Source organism: Schistocerca americana, chromosome 1 (genome assembly GCF_021461395.2).
Source record: "Schistocerca americana isolate TAMUIC-IGC-003095 chromosome 1, iqSchAmer2.1, whole genome shotgun sequence".
Classification (NCBI taxonomy): Eukaryota; Metazoa; Arthropoda; class Insecta; order Orthoptera; family Acrididae; genus Schistocerca; species Schistocerca americana.
The window spans coordinates 498,828,318-498,850,514 of record NC_060119.1 but is presented as its reverse complement, the minus strand read 5'-3'; the positions used below and the strand labels follow the sequence as shown (position 1 = coordinate 498,850,514).

General features: G+C 42.1%; 1 protein-coding gene across 1 annotated transcript in view; it reads left to right on the top strand.

Annotated features, from left to right (window-relative positions):
• LOC124567300 (uronyl 2-sulfotransferase-like) overlaps positions 1–22,197 on the top strand; it is a 191,964-nt gene that overhangs the window by 148,064 nt on the left and 21,703 nt on the right. Inside the window, exons 2-3 of the mRNA XM_047131034.1 lie at positions 17,215–17,372; positions 21,731–21,925. Coding sequence (XP_046986990.1) covers positions 17,215–17,372; positions 21,731–21,925 — 353 coding nt within the window. The remainder of the gene's footprint in view (positions 1–17,214; positions 17,373–21,730; positions 21,926–22,197) is intronic.

Sequence of the window (22,197 nt, the reverse complement as noted above, 5' to 3'; positions counted from 1 at the left end):
TTCGTTCCGTATCATAATTCATATGTGTTCCATATTTGACTGACATCGTTCCATAGTTATAGATTTTACCCATGGCTTTGCACACGTGCGCACATGTAAAATGTATTTCACGTATATCTAACTTGTGCCATATGTATTCGTACATACACAGGAATTTCACTTCTATCTCTACCAGATATCGCTCTGCAGCTTCATTTCCATCCAGAGTAATGTTTATAATGTCGTATCTCCTGAAATATGTATTGCACAATGATAGACGTATTTCTAGGTATATTCAACGGCATTTGTGGACAGCGCCTTTTCAATCTATCCCAGGCGAGTTCGATACGATTCATGTCTGGAGAACATGCTGGCCACTCTAGTCGAACGATGTCGTTATCCTGAAGGAAGTCATTTACAAGAAGTGCACGATGGGGACGCGAATTGTCCTCCATGAAGACGACTGCCCCGCCAGTATGCTGCCCATATGGTTGCACTATAGGTCGGAATATGGCATTCACGTGTCGTACAGCCGTTACGGCGCCTTCCATGACCACCAGCGGCGTACGTCGACCCCAGTAATGTCATACCAAAACAGCAGGGAACCTCCACCTTGCTGCACTCGCTCTACAGTGTGTCTAAGGCGTTCAGACCTCCAGACACGCCTCCGACGGTTGTCTGTTTGAAGGCATATGCGACACTCCTCCGTGAAGAGGACGTGATGCCAATCCTGAGCGGTCCATTCGGCTTGTTGTTGGGCCCGTCTATAGCGTGCTTCATGGTGTAGTGGGTGCAAAGATGGACCTCCCCATGGACGTCGGGAGTGAAGTTGCAGCCTATTGCGCACAGTTTGAGTCGTAACACGACGTCCTGTGGCTGCACGAAAATCGTTATTCAACATGTTGGCGTTGATGTCAGGGTTCCCCCGAGCTATATCCGTAGGTAGCGGTCATCCACTAGAGTAGTAACCCTTGGGCGGCCAGGGCGAGGCATCTCATCGACAGTTCCTGTCTATATGTCCTCCATGTCCGAACAACATCGCTTTGGTTCACTCCGAGACGCCTGGACACTTCCCTTGTTGAGAGCCCTTCCTGGCACAAAGTAACAATGCGGACGCGATCGAACAGTGGTATTGACCGTCTAGGCATGGTTGAACAACAGACAACACGAGCCGTGTATCTCCTTGCTGGTGGAGTGACTGGAACTGATCGGCTGTCGGACCCGCTCCGCCTAATAGACACTACTCATGCATGATTGTTTGCATCTTTGGACGGGTTTACTGACATCTCTGAACTGTCAAAGGGACTGTGTCCGTGATGTAATATCCACAGTCAACGTCTATCTTCAGGAGTTCTGGGAACCGGGGTGATGAAAAACTTTTTTGATGTGTGTACAACACTCACACAAATTATTAGTAATTTATTAGAACTTGGACGTGGTAAAAACTCTGGTAACAACTAGTGTCCACGCCGGCCGGTGTGGCCGAGCGTTTCTAGGCGCTTCGGTCTGGAACCGCGCGACCGCTACGGCCGAAGGTTCGAATTCTGCCTCGGGCATGGATGTGTGTGATGTCCTTAGGTTAGTTAGGTTTAAGTAGCTCTAAGTTGTAGGGGACTGATGACCTCAGATGCTAAGTCCCCATAGTGCTCAGAGCCATTTGAACCATTTTTTGAACTAGTGTCCACACAGATGACATGTGTTTGGTACTGCCTCTGACACTACAGTTACCATTTCGTCACTTCAAAATTAGAGTTCACATCAGATTACAATTGTCTTTGTAAAGTTATGAGTAACTGTTCTATTTGCACGCAGCCAGACCTATGTTAAGACGACAATGTTGTCGTTAGCGATGATTACAAGTCGTCGCTGATTACACAGAAACTGAGCGATTACATAGAGACTGAAGAAGCGGCACAGCACTAGGATATAAAAACGTAGGGAGTTCAGTAAGTGAGGCAACACTTCTTACCTGATACCAGGTTGGTTTTATTCAGTACTCCAATACACCATATTATTCCCTAGTCTTCTGGCTACAGTACCCTAATTTTCAACATAATCTCTGTTTAGTCGACAGCCAAGCGCCAGCTTACTGGGAAGGCTTCTATGCTAGCAAGATACCACTCTGCTGCTCGACGTCGTAGCCAAAGTTTTGCTGCATCAATAACCTCCCCATCACCCACGTACTGCTTCCAGCGGAGTACATCCATCGAAAGTCGGAACGTGTGAGATTCGGTTCTGTGGGATGAGGAAGAACAGTCCAATGAACTTTTGTGAGCTCCTGACGGGTGCGCAGACTTCTGTGAGTCCTTGTATTGTCATGGAGAAGGACAACTTCCTTCGCATTTTTGTGGTGACTGACACACTGAAGTCTTTTCTTCAGTTTCCTGCGAATAACCCCTTCAGAGTCCCAGAAGACCATCACCATGATTACAGGCTGAGGATGCAGCTCTGAACTTTCTCTTGGTAGGAGAAGTGGTGTGGTGCCACTCCATGGATTGCCATCGTGTTTCCGGTTCGATGTCATGAACCCATGTTTTATCGCCTGTGACGATGTTCGACAAAAAATTCAGTCAGCCTCGCAACGCACAAGTAATTCCACACAGATGGTCCTTCGATTATCTAAATGGTCTTCTGTTAGGCGGCGAGGCAACCAGCGGGCAGACACTTTTGTGTCCCAACTGGTGGGCGAGTGCGTCAGCACTACTGACAGAGACATCCAGTTGATCAGCGAGGTGTCTGATTGTGATCCATCGATCACCTCGTATGAGGTTCTAACACTGCAGGAGTCACAGCTGTGTGAAGCCGGGAGGCACGCAGAACATCGAACAGGTTTGCCCGACCTTGTTGTGATTATGACAGGAGCCTCGTTCATCGATTCACCTTGCTTTTGTTCAATGAAAGGTGTCCGTAGACACTCTGCAAGTGCCCATGAACATCTACAATGCTCTGGATTTCCGCCAAAAGAAACTCAATGACAGCACTCTGCTTGGAACGCAGCTCCGTTACAGATGCCATTTTGAAGGTCACTTACAGTGCTGCAACCAGTTGAAACTTCGTGAAATTATGAGAACTGAAGCCGGAATATTCCACGATGTCCCATTAAAAGCTCCGAATTTTTTGCTGACTCACATTATGTAATTGTAAGTAAGCAGAAACAACAGCTTCAAACCGCGTTTCGTGTAAAATGCAAATTAGTTTTCCAACAAAAAAGCAGTTTAATTTTGAAATCTGTCTATAACCGTTAGAAATTCTTACAAATATGTATTAATTCCTGTGATGTATGAATGGATAATGTGTGTTTCTAGGTACCATAGTGTCACGCTCGAATTATTGCAAATGTCTATACGAGTGAATACAAAGATCACTAGGCATTGAAACTTCGTAGGAAAACCTAATTTGTTGTATTCTGATTTGCCTATAATTACAATGTTTGTAAAATTCACGCTTCTCCATACCAATCTGCCTCACACTAAGCTTGATAAACCTTCTTAATGACTGTTCTGCAAAATCAGATTACCCTGAATATAAGTGCAGTATCGAAAATCTTCACATTCATTAAATATAATGGTTCAAATGGCTCTGAGCACTATGGGACTTAACATCTGAGGTCATCAGTCCCCTAGAACTTAGAACTACCTAAACCTAAATGACCTAAGGACATCACACACAGCCATGCCCTAGGCAGGATTCGAACCAGGGACCGTAGCAGTCGTGCGGTTCCAGACTGAAGCGCCTAGAACCGCTCGGCCACACCGACCGGTCATTAAGTATACATTCCTGAGAGAGTTTATTTTGCGATCGTAAATAAGAGCAATCAGTTTCACGCCTGTGGTTTGGGTTCCACGGATTAGCAGAGCTCATATGCTCTTTGAAAGCTTACCTTCTGACTGCTATCGTTGGTCCACGCTCTTCAAGCGCATCGCTTAAGCTATTCTTGAGATTTTGGTGACGGCAGACGGACATCATCATGTCAAAACTAATGCTAAGCAACGGACTACGTCGCTGCATAAATGGGCTATTGTTGATGACTGCGTCATGTCGTCCTATGTTGTTTGCTCTAAGAGGATATATGGAAAATAATCACTGCACAATTAAGGAAACCAGCCGGCCGGAGTGGCCGAGCGGTTCTAGGCGCTACAGTCTGGAATCGCGCGACCGCTACGGTCGCAGGTTCGAATCCTGCATGGATGTGTGTGATGTCCTTAGGTTAGTTAGGTTTAAGAAGTTCTAAGTTCTAGGGGACCGATGACCTCTGAAGTTGAGTCCCATAGTGCTCAGAGCCAATTAAGGAAACCAGCCAAGGATAATAGCAGCGGCAAACTACGCTGGGACGTCTGGGGCAGTTCCTCCGAGTACAATGTGCTACTGGAAAGAAGAAAAAATCAGGGGAAAATGAGAGAAGATTGAAATTGTAAGGAAAAGAGGAAAAATTTAGACGGTCAATACCGCGGTTTGATCGCGTCAGCATTCTTACTTTGTGCCAGGAAGGGTCTCGCCAAGGGATGTGTCCAGATGTCTCGGAGTGAACCAAAGCGATGTTGTTCGGACATGGAGGAGATACAGAGAGACAGAAACTGTCGATGACATGCCTCGCTCAGGCCGTCCAAGGGCTACTACCGCAGTGGATGACCGCTACCTGCGGATTATGGCTCGGAGGAACCCTGACAGCAACGCCACCGTGTTGAATAACGCGTTTCGTGCAGGCACAGGACGTCGTGTTACTATTCAAACTGTGCGCAATAGGCTGCATGACGCGCAACTTTCCTCCCGAAGTCCATGGCGAGGTCCATCTTTGCAACTACGACACCATGCGACGTAGTACAGATGGGCCCAACAACATGCCGAATGGACCGCTCAGGATTGGCATCACATTCTCTTCACCGATGAGTGTCGCATATGCCTTCAACCAGACAATCGTCGGAGACGTGTTTGGAGGCAATCCGGTCAGGCTGGACGCCTTAGACACACTGTCCAGCAAGTGCAGCAAGGTGGAGGTTCCCTGCTGTTTTGGGATGGCATTACGTGGGGCCGACATACGCCGCCGGTGTTCATGGAAGGCGGCGTAATGGCTGTACGATACGTGAATGCCATATTCCGACCGGTAGTGCAACCATATCGGCAGCATACTGGGGAGGCACCCATCTTCATGAACGACAATTCGCGTCCCCATCGTGCTCTTCTTGTGAACTACTTCCTTCAGGATATTGACATCGCTCGGCTAGAGTGGGCAGCATGTTCTCCAGACATGAATCCTATCGGACGTGCCGGGGATAGGTTGAAAAGATGCTGTCCACAAATGCAGCTGAAGATACCTAGAAATACGTCTATCACTGTACAGCACATAGTGCGGGAGATACGACGTCGCGCAGCAAGCTGTGAGCGGGCACGGAGCACGGCGAGCACGGTACCAGCACTACCGGCACAGGCCGGAGAGAGGCGAATCGAATGGACTGTCGAGTGGCGGGCGGAAACTTCGCGTGGTCACCACTCATTAAATTAAATCCGCAACCAGCTGCATGAAAACCATTATGTGAAACATTACTGCTACAAATGAAACAAATAAACGAAAACTACACCTACCACAAATGTTATTAACGCATAGTACTACATTTTTCTTAATTTACTCTGCGAGCTGTTATACAAAAAATGAAGTCATTAAAGTGTGGGAGTCTCAGTTCTCTTTCTCTTTAACAATTTCTCCTTAACAATTGCTTCTATTTCGGAGTAACTGTTCTTGTGCATTGTAGATTCTGCTTATAGTTTTCTATTACTAACAAACAGCCATTTCCTCAGGCACTTACTTTGTTTACGAACGTACATGTAACCGAATATTGACATTATTGTAACAGCCTGTTTGTGGACTCGAGGAAATCGACCGACTCACCGTTACTGCTATTAGACGGCACCGCTGTCACAGCTGACCCTCCCTTATTCGGTAGTATGCGCTTCACTCGAACTGTCGCCACTAAACGGTGCGCGCGCATTTCCCTCGCGCCCCACCACGCGAGCAAGATAGTGAGCAGGCATGAATGCACACGTGAACGAGTTGTTAGCCCTGCTATAGGTCTTAAAAACATTATTTTACCTTTTTCAGATTCCATGCGAATAGTATAGCTACAGTGCTTTTGACCCAGGCCCACGAGAAAGTCAGGCTGCGGCGCGTTCGTCACGAAGGTAAGCCGAGCTCGCTCGCTCAACTCAGTAGAAAAACTGCGTTTCTACACCTTTTAACTCGTAACTGGGTTTGTAAAGTACAAACAAGAATTGCATCTTCTACTCGATTCCACTATTATGGAATTTTACTGTTATTGGTCCTACAATGATAGAAAGTGCATGGGCCTAATACTGAGGGCCGGCCAAAGTGGCCGTGCGGTTAAAGGCGCTGCAGTCTGGAACCGCAAGACCGCTACGGTCGCAGGTTCGAATCCTGCCTCGGGCATGGATGTTTGTGATGTCCTTAGGTTACTTAGGTTTAACTAGGGGACTAATGACCTCAGCAGTTGAGTCCCATAGTGCTCAGAGCCATTTGAACCTAATACTGATTTGTCACGGCTGTACTCCTGTACAATAAAATTAAAATCATGTCAAAATATTAATCAACTGCACGAGGCCCCACATCTTGTATGAAATGAGGACTGTTACGCAGAAGAGACTAAATGCTACAAACAAGCCGTTACACAATTTATGTCGACAATCGATTTTAAATTTTGTTGTGCAAGTAGTAATTAGTAAGACTTTATAATAGCAGATTCCAGTAGAAGACGCAATGCTCGTTAGTACGTACACACCCAGTTGCTAGTTAACAGGTTTAGAAACGCATTTTGTCCACTGAGTCAAGCCAGCGAGCGAGCTCTGGCCTACCTTCGTGACGTACGCACCGCAGCCTGCCTTTCTCGTGGGCCTCGCATTTGACACTATTACATCACGTACGTTGGTTATGACATCATACACGCGAATTGCCTACATGCATGGCAGTATAATGGCGTCACAATACAAGAAAAAAATTGGCTGGTATGTCAAAAATCCAAGATGACGGAAATAGTCCATTTGTACTAGCAGGAAATTAGATAATTACAAGATGGTGGAACAAGCCCAGTTACGATTTGCAACCCTTCTGATGTCACATTACAATACAGCAGAACCATCCCAGTTCAGAAATATCTGAACAAGCTGAGTTGTGTAAAATGAAGCAGCCAATCAGTATGTAGCCCAGAGCCGCCATCTTGGCTATGCTCTCAAGATCAGAAAGATATGAATATTACGTATATTAGCATCACTGTCAAAGTGTCTGAATAACCAAAATTATTTATCAGAAACGAGTAAGCCTCATCTGCAACACACAAACTCTCTTGATGCTGATGTCCAGTCTCTCAATGTTATTTCCACGTCTAAAACATCCGTATCATTTATCAAAAATATACAACGATACTAACAATTCTGGTGTAACTTAAAGTATTTCTACATCTAAAATGTCTGTTTTATTTCTGCAAAGATAAATGAAACTACTGATCTAACTTATAGGTCAAGCTGCACTCGGCAACAGGCAAACTTCGATTTTTGTACCACACTTGTTGCAAGGCACAGTGAAGTTCAAAATTAGATATTTCCACATATAAATTGTTTGTATTATTGTTCTTTAACTGTACAAAGATCACGATAGCTGAAATAACATCCTAATCAGTCAATGCAGTAATAATTAAGTACCTCTTAGGCCTAAATGAAGCTATGTTACTGGTGGTACAAAACCGAACTTTTATTGTTTGATACAGCACCATTTTACAGGGGAGAAGATAATGCAGCATGTACCATATTAAAAATGGGACTTACCTGTAGTTATTTTCCACATGTGTAAAAAAACTGACTTTCAGTTAAGGATGCGGCATTTGCTGATGGCACCTATGGAAAGGCTCTCTAAAAGAGTTTACAAACCACATCTACACAATCAGCTACCAGATAATACTAACATCCGTAGCATGTTATCCACCACATTGTTCAACGCTTTAACACAGCAAAGCGTACTTTATCGTTCGTTCTGGCGAGATCTTTTTTGCTTTGTATCACCCAAACTGCATATTTTGATAATAAGCAAGTATAACTTGCATCAAATACTATGTATTAGCTTCATAAGCACTGCTTAGTTTGTGTATGTCGAAAAACAATGATGGACAAGGTTTCACACAGATCTCTGATCGCAAACGAAAATTCAATCTTTGGACCTAAACAAAATTGTCAGTATTATTCATCAAAATCCGCAAACATTTGTTCTATAATAGTATAAACACATCTTCCACTGCTGATCTAACTTAGGGGGTTAAACACAGTGTGAGGACTGATTTGTGCTGTCACACGGTGGAGACTACACGGCTCTTCTACAAAATAACATACTGAACAGTAGTTTTGATATCTATATAGAAAACACATTCAGTGACATGGGGCCCCAACGAAATTGTAACAAATTGTCCCCATATATCGCCACGCATTTTATGACAAACAAAACTACAATCATCTGGCCATAACTGTGGTTACTTTGACTTCTTTGGGAGATGGCTCATCTGGACAACAACAAATGGAATATTAGTTCACTTTATTACATGAATGATAAAAGAATTTACTTAAGTTGATACAATCCTTTGCCACAAAAAATATTTCAAATGGCTCTAAGCACTATGGGACTTAGGCCCTAACATCTGAGGTCATCCAGTCCCCTAGACTTAGAATTACTTACAGCTAACTAACCTAAGGACACCACACACATCCATGCCCAAGGGAGGATTCGAACCTGCGACCGCAGCAGCAGCGCTGTTTCAGACTGAAGCGCCTAGAACCGCTCTGCCACAGCGGCCGGCCCTTTGCCACAGGAGTGCTTGGTAATTTACAACTGTCATTGACTGTTAAAGCATCACTTGATGCACTTATTAACAAACACTTCTCTTGAAGTATTATGTTCAACGTTTACAAATGAACACTTCCGTGTGACACTTGAATAATTCTGTAATCTCACGTGATGACGACTGCTTCAACTGAGGTCATGAACTAGGGCTGAGTATTCCATGCTTGGCTCCATATTGACCTCCGTGTCAGGGCACTGCTGTGCTTCCTCAGCCTCTCCCATTCGTTGTTGCGGATTGCAACAAGACATCGCGAATCTCTGTGGTATCTATGAGCGCTGCCGACTTTCGTGTGGCACCATGATCTCCGGACGTACCACACACATGACATTGGGCAGGTTGTTACCCTATAAGAACTAACTCTAATGAAATTATAACAAACTGACCCATATATCGCCACGCATGTGACATGCTGCAGGTTGCTACTCCGTAACAACTAGCCCCTCCCCACCCCCAAGAACACAATTAGCACATTCCCCCATACACAATGATGATGACACCTCCAGTTATGTCTCCCAAAAAATTATCGATTCATCTAAGAGTTTGCTGACTAAGCATACGTTCGCACGTTTGCACTGCCTTCAGATGTCACACACTTGTGTCCCCCATCATACCCCTCTCAGCCTCCTTTCTCGCTGCATCCTCCTCGCCAGTTTGGTCGATTTTGGCAGAAATCATGAAGAACCTCAATTTGCATGGGTGGACAGGGACCTGACTTGCCGTCGTTCTGAACGCAAGTCCAGTGTCTTACTGACATGACATGTCACTCGTTTCCTATCAGAAAGAGTTTGCATCGAAGTATCATACAACCAACTACTTGACGAAACATTTAACATCTCTGAAAGATTAGCCATTGAGCGTAATACAGGGTGATTCAAAAAGAATACCACAACTTTAGGAATTTAAAACTCTGCAACGACAAAAGGCAGAGCTAAGCACTATCTGTCGGCGAATTAAGCGAGCTATAAAGTTTCATTTAGTTGTACATTTGTTCGCTTGAGGCGCTGTTGACTAGGCGTCAGTGTCAGTTGATGCTAAGATGGCGACCGCTCAACAGAAAGCTTTTTTTGTTATTGAGTACGGCAGAAGTGAATCGACGACAGTTGTTCAGCGTGCATTTCGAACGAAGTATGGTGTTAAACCTCCTGATAGGTGGTGTATTAAACGTTGGTATAAACAGTTTACAGAGAATGGGTGTTTGTGCAAAGGGAAAAGTTCTGGACGGCCGAGAACGAGTGATGAAAATGTAGCACGCATCCAGCAAGCATTTGTTCGCAGCCCAGGAAAATCGACTCGCAGAGCTAGCAGAGAGCTGCAAATTCCACAATCAACTGTATGGAGAGTCCCACGAAAAAGGTTGGTTATGAAACCTGAACGTCAACTACCCGAGGCGATGGATCAGCCGCTAGGCAGCCCGTGACAGAGCACTTCATCACTGGCCTCCAAGAAGCCCTGATCTTACCCCCTGCGATTTTTTCTTATGGGGGTATGTTAAGGATATGGTGTTTCGGCCACCTCTCCCAGCCACCATTGATGACTTGAAACGAGAAATAACAGCAGCTATCCAAACTGTTACGCCTGATATGCTACAGAGAGTGTGGAACGAGTTGGAGTATCGGGTTGATATTGCTCGTGTGTCTGGAGGGGGCCATATTGAACATCTCTGAACTTGTTTTTGAGTGAAAAAAAACCTTTTTAAATACTCTTTGTAATGATGTATAACAGAAGGTTGTATTATGTTTCTTTCATTAAATACACATTTTTAAAGTTGTGGTATTCTTTTTGAATCACCCTGTATATCTAATAAGCGAATTAAAGATGTAGAGCAGCACATTAGTAAGCTTTGCAAGGACGCGAGGCTGACGGAGCCTGTAACTAGACTTGAAGTAACACTGTTATCTGATATACGGCAACATTAATCGCAACCAAATATCTGGTTTTAAGGACTGCCTGTGGCAAAGATCGTCAAAACGAAGCACATAAGTTTTTCACTGATATTTCGTCATGACATTTCTCTTCTGTTTCTAGAACAACTAATGTTGATAATAACTTATCTTTCTTCTTTGTCCTGCTTCAACGCGGGGTCGGCCGTGTTACTATTGATTTGGCAGTGTTAGTTGCAGAGAGTGGCCGAATGCCCGTCCTGCAGCCACACCGAACCCCCCAGCACGGAATGAGTGTACCCTGGCTGACTGCGTCTAGTGTAAGCCATGGAACAGTGCGAACGTGAGAACTTCATTAAAACACATATCTACAAAATTGGCGTGCAAGACTCAGCAGAAAAAAACTGAATGCTCCTTTTCCAAGCTAAGAATATTTTTAACAATGCTTACACTCTATAAGTGCCGGTTTGGCAGTGCTATGAACAGTGACAGGTTCATTTGACTGGTGAGACCGTGTAACACATACGACGAAAAGCTTTATACACCATGGCTCGAACACGATGTATGTCTTCCAAGAACTTGCTTGAAAAACTTCGACATCCATTTTTCAGGACAGATATCACGACTCTTCAGTCCACTACATAACTGCCCGTAGAGATCGTGCGGATGAAATTCAGCTCATACAGCAGCTCCTCTTCGCATGTTCCATTCGAAAATGAAGCAGGGAACAGATTTTAATGTATGATTCGATAATAAGTACCCTCTGTCAAGCAATATGCCACGAAAATATTCCCCGGACCATAACGTTCCGTCCTTGTTTGCTTTAACATGTTTCACGCCCTACGCGCCAATGGCCATCTGTCCCAGGGAGCATAAAAAGTGATTCATCTGAAGAGGTCACCTGTTGCCACACAGTGGATGTACAGTTACTGTACTGGCGTGCAAATTTCACCCTTCCTCGGTCGGTTATGAGTAGCAGTCATCAAGAGTGCATGAACCAAGCACATTATGTAGAGGCCCAACAGTTGCTGAACAGTCATTGAGGAAACACTGTTACTATAGCTCCTTGGTTCATCTGGGCAGTCAATTGGTCAACTATTATACGTCTATTCACCTGCGCATATATCCACAACCATTATTCATCCCTGTCATCTGTGTCCCACAGTACACCACAGTTGCCTCGGCACCAGATGAGGATAGCGCCGTTTTGTCATGCACAGTATACTTTAACCGTGGCGGCATGTGATCAGTTTGTATATTTAGCCATCTCAGAAATGCTTCCACCCATGGCCCGAAAGCCAATGATCATGCTCTTTTGGATGTCAGATGAATTGCTCTGCTTCCACATTATGACAACGACCGCACTGTTTTTCAAATCCTCCTCAATTCTCTGTATATACCCTCCACTGCTAGGGCTGCCACTTGCCATCTGTGAGTGGTTCATGCATGTTGATGTCCAACATAGGCGGTGGTCACATTAATGTGACTGAACCATGTATAAACAGTTTGGCCTGCTGGGCTTGTTTGAGGTTGAAACTGCTGCCAAGAGTCAGTTTCCAGCCAGGTTGCAGATTTTATCCGCTCAGGGACTGGGTGTTGTGTTGTCTTCATCATTTTATCATCATTGACATGCAAGGCGCCCAGTGTGGCAGCAACTGAAAGGCTTGCAACTCAGTGGCCGACCATCACCAAGTGGGGGCCCCCAGCAATCAATGCCATACGATCATTTCAGTTTCACTGCTACCTGAGTCTTTGTAGCCTTTGATGATGCCTGCAGCATTAGGAAACAAATTGTTAGGCATGAAACCATGCCTTGGACCGTGGCCTAATGTTGATAAAACGAATTTCACTGAGGTCACAAATACAGTCCAGGAAATGCTGCATTGTTTTTTATAAAAATGTACCTTTCTTAGTGCATAGTATTCACCGTGTGTGTGTGTGTGTGTGTGTGTGTGTGTGTGTGTGTGTGTGTGTGTGTGTGTATAGGGGCGGGGGGGGGGGGGGCTGGGGAGCATATGCGCATGTTGGAGGGGAGGACAGGAAAGAGCCTATGAAAGATGACGTGTGGATGAAGAGTTTTGGGCTGACATGAGGGCCGTCATGCAGGAAAGGAAAGGGAGCCCACTTTGTGTACTTGCCCAGGTGCCCCACATGGACATAGTTATGGTCCTGGCTTTGGGGCAGTGACGTCTGTATCCCATGACAAGGAGGTGGTTGTGGCTGGTATAGCTGAGGCTTTGTGATCTACTTTAGAGAGAAGGATGGTGTGATCATTACCTGTCTCCATTATCATCATTGAACTTGCCACTATTTTGCAGGAATAATGGTATAAGATTCCCTTGAAAACCACACAGGACTCATATTTGTTCATTCAAACAAGCTGTTTCCAATGCCAACGGGGTTCCTATACTGCATTAAGCATGGATGTGTGTTGTGTTTTTGGCATTTCCATATCTTTTTCAGCCCCTGCATCTTATAGGAATCTTTAGAAGCAATCACCTTGTATAATGTTTTTAATTTTAAGTGTACTTATAACATATCAGAATTTGATTGTAGTAACTACTAAATGTATCATGGTCATCTGCAAAGGAGGGAGCACTCTTCTCTTATCCAATGCAAAGTACAGAATTTTACTCTTTGCAAAATTCCCATATTCTTCTAGAAATGATTGTCTGATTCCATTAAAACACAGGATTAGGCAGTTTTAGCATAAGGTGAACAACCACAATGATAAGTCATATGGATTTGGTAGCCACATAGCTTAAATTTGTTTGTTTGTCACACTGTTCATGGGGAATTATGTTGTATCTTTGAACACAACTGCATTTTTGAACTGATCTTCTCTTAAGCCAATATGAACCTTTGCAGAACATTGCTGAAACAGAGGTTCCATTCATTTTTCTGTCAATTCTCTTTACCCATTGTTCTTGGATACAGACAATGCACATGCAGATTGTTCAGTTATAGGTGACAGATCACTGGGTTGGCCCCCAAAGACGCCATCCTGTTATACATTAAGTACATTTGCTTCAGTCATCAAAAGGCCTTTGTGTAAAATCGTCAGAAAAGTAAGACGTATTTTCTGAAAGATTAATATACACTTTTTTTTTCGATGTCATAGCCCATAGCATGTGTGACATTACTTTAATTTTCATACATTTTTCAGAAAGAAGTCATCACTTAAAACTTGCTGAAAATTTTTTATTCCAATTTTCTAGATATTTTTATGCTTTCTCAAAACTATACTCTACTGCCTTTTTATGCATTGTGTGGCCCTGGGTTAGGTATCACTGTGCCCTCTAACTCAACTCCAGGTTCACAACTAGCTTGAACTGTTTTGAAGGTCAATAAGTGGGGTTGAAACAAAAGAAGCTCTGTTTTATTTCATACTATGTCATTTGAGTACAATCAGAGCATACTTGTATTCTAAGAAGACTCTCAGTGAGGTGACTGATGGGAGTAGCTGCATTGGCTGAGACTGAATTTTGACACTCAGTATTGACTCCTTTCCAGTCAGTATCAACTTTAGGTAGCAGCCAACACTGTTTAATGGCTCAAGCATGTCAGTGAGTAAGATGATTCCAAAATGAATTGCAAATATATTTCAGTGAATGTTGACTCAGCATATTATTTTTGCTCTCATTCAACCTAGATCAAAGTTTGTTTCACTGACAGTTCCACTGAAGGATTCAGATACCTGGCTGGCTACACTGCGTATCACACATCGAACCATGATGATACACTCAGAACGCTGTTCAGCAATGTTTCTAATCCTCCTCACACAGATTTTGAACATTTTCTTTTTATTGAAGTACTATTTTGCAATGTGTGTACAGTTCTGACATATCACTGATTGCCTAAAGAATTTCTTTTTCAACTTATTTTCAATAAATGTAAATGTTCATAGAGTGTTTAGAAAGGAAGGCAGACTGGCTCCACATGTTGGAGTAACAAATGGTTCAAATGGCTCTAAGCACTATGGGACTTAACATCTGAAGTCATCATTCCCCTATACTTAGAACTACTTAATCCTAACACACATCCCTGCCCGAGGCAGGATTTGAACCTGCAACCATAGCTGCAGCGCGGTTCAAGACTGAAGCGCCTAGAACCGCTCGGCGACAGTGGCCGGCTCAGAGTAACAATGAGCAGTCTTTTGTAATTGTAGCCTATCAGTTTTATCCAATTTCTCATACTCATACAACCAATTTCAAGATTCCTCTCCATCACCATCTCAGAAAGACAACACAGAAAGAGCTAAAATGTACAGAACAAACAAGGGATACGAAAATCACAGAAAGTGAGTATGTACAACTTTCCTTCATAATGGTAACATTTTTTCAGTGAAGGAGATGATATCTAACAACAGAATCAAAAATAAAAAAGGTTCCAAATTTTGGAAGGGTGGCAGCCCATTATTAGCAGATCTTGATACAGTTAGCTGGACTGCAGGCTACAGATGGCACACAAACTGAACTCTGTTAAGACGCTGAAGAAAAAGTAGATGGATCTTTGTGATAAAAAATTCTGTCACTATTATGTGTTGGGTCTTCATTTTATTTTACTGTAGAATACTTCTCATGTGGCAAGAGTGAATTAACTGCAATGTGGTGTTATTGTTAACTGCAAAATCTAACAGACATACATTATGTTCCAAAATTATCTTTAAAATTTTAATCACATAGATTTCAGAAACTGGGACAGGTAGAATTGTGATGTTTATGGCATAATGTTTACACACACATAAAGATTTAGTGCCCATTTAACAGAGTTCATTTTGTGTGCCATCTGTCACCTGCAGTACAGCTAAGTGATATTCCAGGTTCTCCCACGTCAGGCCTAGCATGTCCTCATTAATGTGTGCAATTGCTGCTCTAAAGTGACCTGTCAGCGGAAGTTCTCAGAGTCTCAAGTCCTTACCTTGACTCAGTTTTCCTTTCTCTGTCTAACTGTCGTAGCTCGCTGACATATTTTCCATGGAAATGTCATGATTGAAGATTTACACCACCATATCTTTTGTCACTTTCTCAGAAATTTTGTTTGTGTTTCTTTTGTCAACATATTCATGCATAACAGTTCTTTCAGGATAACCTTTTGCAACAATACAATCAACTTCTTTGATATCTATTATATGTTCTGTTTATATTCAAACAAACTCTGAACTAACAGTCTATCTTGTAGGGCAGGCCACAAGTTGAGTTCATGAAGACCATTTTGGAGGAAGGGGTGGGGGGGGGGGGAGGGCAGCTTTGTTCTTTACAAAAATGAGAATTTTCTCCTCCTAACTTCATCCTCATTTCCTTTGGGCCTTTGTCCCACCGCAGTGCAGGTTCAGCCTTGTTATTACGGATTTGGCAATGTTAGTGGCAGAGGGTGGTCAGATGCCCTTCCTGCCTCTACCCTGTACCCCCTGGATGAAATCAGTGTACCCTAGCTGTCTGCACATAGTGTACGCCATGAAATAGTGCGAACGTTTTTCAAATGTCTGCTAGTCATTTAACTGGTGCAGAATATGGGGAACAGCCCAGTATTCATCTAGAGGGATGTGGAAAACCACCTAAAAACCACATCCAGGCTGGCTGACACATCGACCCTCATCGTTAATCCACTGGGCAGATTCAATCTGGGGCTGGTGCACCTACCTGAGTCCGGGAAGCAGTGCATTAGTGCCCTCAGCTAACCTGGTGAGGTTGCTCATCCTAACTTAAAGAATAATAATTAACTGTAAACAATACCATTGATAACATTTTAAAAGAACTTAGCTGAGCCTCATAAATGACATAAAATTAACTTTTGAACAGAAAAAGGATTCATCTACAATGTTCAGTTTTAAATACACTCAAAATTATGTGATATTTGTATACAAGCAATCAAAACAGGATTCCAAATGTTGTAAATTGTATGGCATTTAATGTGAGCTGTGCATGATTAGTCAATTCTGTATTCAGCAATAAGCTTATATACACATGGTGACACATCCACTGAATAATTTTCTGTGTTGTTTAAAAAATAAGAACTTTATACTGTTATTCTCATCAGGTGACTTACTGATCGAGAAATCTTACTCTTTTAGCAGTAGATTTTTTCCTAAAAATAATTATTAACAAATAGGTTACAATGAAGTGAGAAACTTTCATGAATATTTGCTGCAATTCTTAACAGGGATGTACCAAATCAAGTATAGCTTCTTCAACATTGAAAAACATATTTTATCATTCTTTTCAGAACTGGTCAAATTAAAACAATGTTTATTTCAAGAAATACATAAAACTTTTACAAATAAGAGTTTGTTCTAAAGTAGTGCTTTTCACTGACAAAAAACTTTGATGCAATGGCTGATACTAGGGAACTGATTACTGAATATTTTATAATCTGTATTTGTTATGCCCTCCTGAAACAGACAAGTTCTCAAAACAACAAAGCAACTTCAAGGAATTTGTTCTATATTATCTTTTCCTTTGCAGGAAAGTCTTGTGGAAACGATAATGAAGACCATACGTGATGAAGCTGTCCCAGTTGCTTTCGATCGTCATGTGTATTTTATAAATTTCACACTGTTTGATAAGCAGTCTCCAACATACATAAACCTTGTTAGAGATCCTGTGGATAAAGCAGCATCAAGGTATGAAGAATTCTTTCATATATTTTGTCTTCTCAGTCGTATATGAACCGACACGAAATTACACCAGCAACAGAGGGCACTCACAGAATTTCAGTTGGTACATAAGAATGGTAGATGCTCCTATGATTGTATAGGGTGAGTCAAAAATGACTTTACAAGTTTGGAGTGATGTAGAAATTTATTGGGATAACTTACAGAATACGTAGGTGTGCCATTTTGTAACAAACAACTTCAAGTTTCACATAGAAGTGTCAAGTGTCATTTTGATTTAATGTGACTACCATTTGTGATGCAGCGAACATCCCATCAGTAATAAGTTTCTTCCCACACTCCCAATGCAGCAAATTGTGAAATGGCAGTGTAGATTTGATTTTTCAGGTTGGTTAAATTGTCTGCTGGGAGAGGAACTTACACACAGTTTTTAATGAAATCCCAGAAACAGAAATCCAGTGGTGTCAAGTCTAGGGACTGAGGTGGCCATGTGATTGGCTCTTCAAGGCCAATCCACTGACATGGGAAGCAATTATTGAGCATACCTCAAACTTCTGTGAGGAAATGAGGTGGTGCACAATCTTACTGGTAGTAAACTAATGCATCTCTGTCATCTTCATTGATTTGAGGAGTTAAAAAGTTTTCAAGAATATCCACATACAAAATACCAGTGAATTTTCTCCATGCAGAAGAAAGGGCCTTCTATTTTCTGTTTGTTAAGTGTACACAACATATCAACTTTGGGGCAGTCATGAATGCATTCCATGGCTGTGTGTGGATTTTTGCTGTCTCATTTTCTGCATTTGTGGGTGTTCACCATGCCACTGATATGAAATGATGACTCACTGCTGAAGATTATTGTGTTTAGGGATGTCTCATCATCCTGTACTTAATGCAACATTTCCAAACAGAATTCTTCAACCAGCAACCTTATCTACGTCACTAATGTGCTGTGCCATTGTGAATCTTTATCGTTTCAAGTGTAAATGTCTACACAGTACTCACAAAACAGTCTATTGAGGAATGCCAGTCTTGCGAGATGCATGTCACATTGGTTTTTGTGTACTGCAGGCAAAGCTCTTCCTAACTTGTTTGACATAATCATCAAAATGTGGGCAACCTGGTGATGTATCATGTCACAGAGAACAATCTGCCTCAAAAAATTCTTGTGCAAAGAGCAAATTGTAGGCCTGCTTGGAAGTCCTTTACCTTATTTGGTGCAAAATTTTCACCAAACAGTTGTTGCAGAGTTCATTTCATGAATCCAAAACACATGGCAAGCCCACTGTGCACCAGCCAAAGTAGCCATTTTAACTGTGCACTATGCTGGTGCTCCTGGTGGTGGACTGCAGACTGAGGCACTACATGAATCAAACTTGAGGTTATTGGTGACTGTCAAGAGAACATTACCTGCCATTATGAGTATTGCCAACAGTGAAGTACAGAGAAGGTGATGTTACAGTATAGGTGGTGTTACAGTATAGGTGGTGTGTGTGTGTTTTTTCTTTTTTCTTAGTTAGGATGTGGTCCCCTTATTAGCTTAATAAAACACTAAATTTGGAAGGATATGAAAATATTTTACAGCACTGTGCAGTGCATGCAGGAGAGGAACAGTTTGGCAACCATAACTGTTTGTATCACCATGACAATGCACCCTTTCATAAAGCAGCATATGTGAGGCAATTGTTTGTCAACAGTAACATTCCTGAAATGGACTGGTTGGTCAAGAGTTGGGACCTCAATCCAGTGGAACATCTTTGGGATGATTTAAAAAGTCAACTTCACTCCAAATCCCAGTGTCCAACATCACCACCTTGTCTGGTTTCAGCTCCTGAGGAAGGATGGCCTGCCATTCCTCCAGGCATTCAGAAAACCCATTGAAAGAGTCCCCAGCAGAGTCCAAGCCATCACAAAGTGATAGGGCGGGCACTCCCAATATTAATGTCCACTGACAGGTGTATGGATACCTTTAGTTAAAGTGTGTAGGATTTAAATAACTACAATACCAGACAGGAACACAATTTATAATTTCCAAGCAGATTTCCCCTCTATATCTAGTTTTCAGAGTGGGTTTCTCTCCTCCGTTGTGTAGATCTTCATCCATTTGATAAAGCAAGAAATTGATAAACTCTACAAATACAGAAAAGCATTTAAAAAATTACTGGCTATACTTCTTCCACAAATCATCTAATTATGTAGACTCCAGGACTGAAGATTTCTGTAAGTGGAATGACAAGAAGCAATGTTCATTATGGGACACGGATAACTGCTATTGTGTTACAAATAACTAAACCCATTTCTAATAAAGCATTGTTTCTGTTCTGTACAAATTTCTGAATCTGTAACAAAAACTTATTTTAAAATGAAATTGTAAGAATATGTCCCTAATTTTAATTTGCTTACTATGTATTACTGCAACTGTTGTTTGACCTCTCCAATATCAGTTGTACAGTTTGTGCAGTATGATAAAACTGGACCTATGAAAAAAAAAATCAAATCAAATATCAGTGCAGTCATATACACACTAAACAGATAGAACTGAGGAAGCAGCAGATAGTATCCTTCATATCAATTTTCCAATGCCAAATTTGGTTTGAGTAAGCACAAATAATTTATAGCAGTTCAGTGATAGTCAGTACAGTGTCTGTCAGGTGATCCACTTTATTAATATTTACTTTGACTTGTTACATATCTCCAAAGCTTATCCTTCATGACAGAATCCACAGGATATGGTGAATGAATGAATCTACACTGAAGAGCCAAAGAAACTGGTACACATTCGCAACATTGTGTAGGGCCTACACAAGCATGCAGAAGCGCCGCAATATGATATGGCATGGACTCAACAAATGTCTGAAGTAGTGCTGGAGGGAATTGATGCCATGAATCCTGCAGGGCTGTCCATAAATTCTAAGAGTACAAGGGGGTGGTGATCTCTTCTGAACAGCACACTGCAAGGCATTACAGATATGCTAAATAATGTTTACGTCTGGCGAGTTTGGTGGAAAACAGAAGTGTTTAAGGTCAGAAGAGTGTTCCTGGAGCCACTCTGTAGCAATTCTGGATATGTGGAGTGTCACATTGTCCTGCTGGAATTTCCATAGTCTATCAGAATGCACCATGTACATGAACGGATGCAGGTGATCAGACAGAATAATTTCATGCATGTCACCTGTCAGTCTTTTCTAGGCATATCAGGAACCCCATATCACTCCAACTGCATGTGCCCCACACCATTACAGAGCCTCCATGAGCTTGAACAGTCCCATGCTGACATGCAGGGTCCATGTATACGAGGCTGTCTCCATATCTGTACATGTACATCTGCTCAATACAATTTGAAACCAGACTTGTCTGACCACACAACATGTTTCCAGTCATCAACAGTCCAATTTCTGTGTTGACGGGCCCAGGCAAGGCATAAAGCTTTCCGTCATGGAGTCATCAAGGGTAGAAGGGTGTGTCTTTGGCCATGAAAGCCCATATTGATGATCTTTCATTGAATGGTTCACATGCTGACACTAGTTGATGGCCCAGCATTGAAATCTGCAGCAATTTGCAGAAGGGTTGCACTTCTGTCATGTTGAATGATTCTTTTCTGTCATTGTTGGTCCCGTTCTTGCAGGATCTTGCTCTGGCCACAGTGATTTCAGGGATTTGATGTTTTACTGGACTCCTGATATTCAAGTTATGCTCATGAAATGATCATACAGGAAAATCCACACTTTGTCGCTACCTTAGTGACACTGTGATCCATCACTCATGCGCCAACTATAACACAATGTTCACACTCACTTAAACCTCGATAACTTGCCATTGTAACAGCAGTAACTGAACTAACAACTGTGCCAGACACTCGTTGTCTTATACAGGCGTTGCTGACTGCAGTGCCATATTCTGCCTGTTTATATATTTCTGTATTTGAATACTCATGCCTACACCAGTTTTTTAGGCACTTCAGTGTATATTACACAATTGCAACTTGGGATTTCTATTGTTTCTTTAGATTTAGTCTGAGGAATGCCCATATTACTCCTTCACCAATGTCACAGCTCATCTCAACCAATGAGTGAACTAGTACTAAGTTTGCAATTCAAGAATTATCAATTTTTAACATCCCTCACATATACATAACTGCTTTTCTAAAGTAATAAAAACACCAAAAACAAAGATCTGATCATATGAAACAGCTGCTGTATATGTGGATAATTTCATGAATTATACCATATTTGTTGGTAGTACATATTATTATGGGAAATAGTAAAGTATGAGAGTGTGAATTATCAGTCACAATGAATTGATTTCAGTCTCATTTGTTTACTTTTATTCAGATTGGGTCTTTACAAATGTTTAACATATATTTTCAGGTTTTATTATGCTAGAGTAACACCAGATCCAAGAAATCCTGATTTGCATTATGCTCCTCCAAGGCTCAACAAGAATTTCATCAGCTCTAATTTTGATGAATGTGTTGCACTTCAAGATCCTGAATGTACATTTGAAACAGGGCAGCCATATGATCTAACAATACCTTACTTCTGTGGACATGAGGAATGGTGTATGTAAGTGTTCGTACCTTTGTTATGCTTGTAATGCTACTAATTCACTATCAATATAATAGTATTTCATGAAACATAGCTAATTTTAGAGCAGTAATAATTTTGTTTTTCTTTAGTAATGAATATGATTTCATGGGTATTGAAACCCTACACCTGCATTAAGTAGGAATGTAAACAATAATATTTACACACACACACACACACACACACACACACACACACACACACACATATGTATATCACACGATATTCATAGGACATCACTTATGGATGCA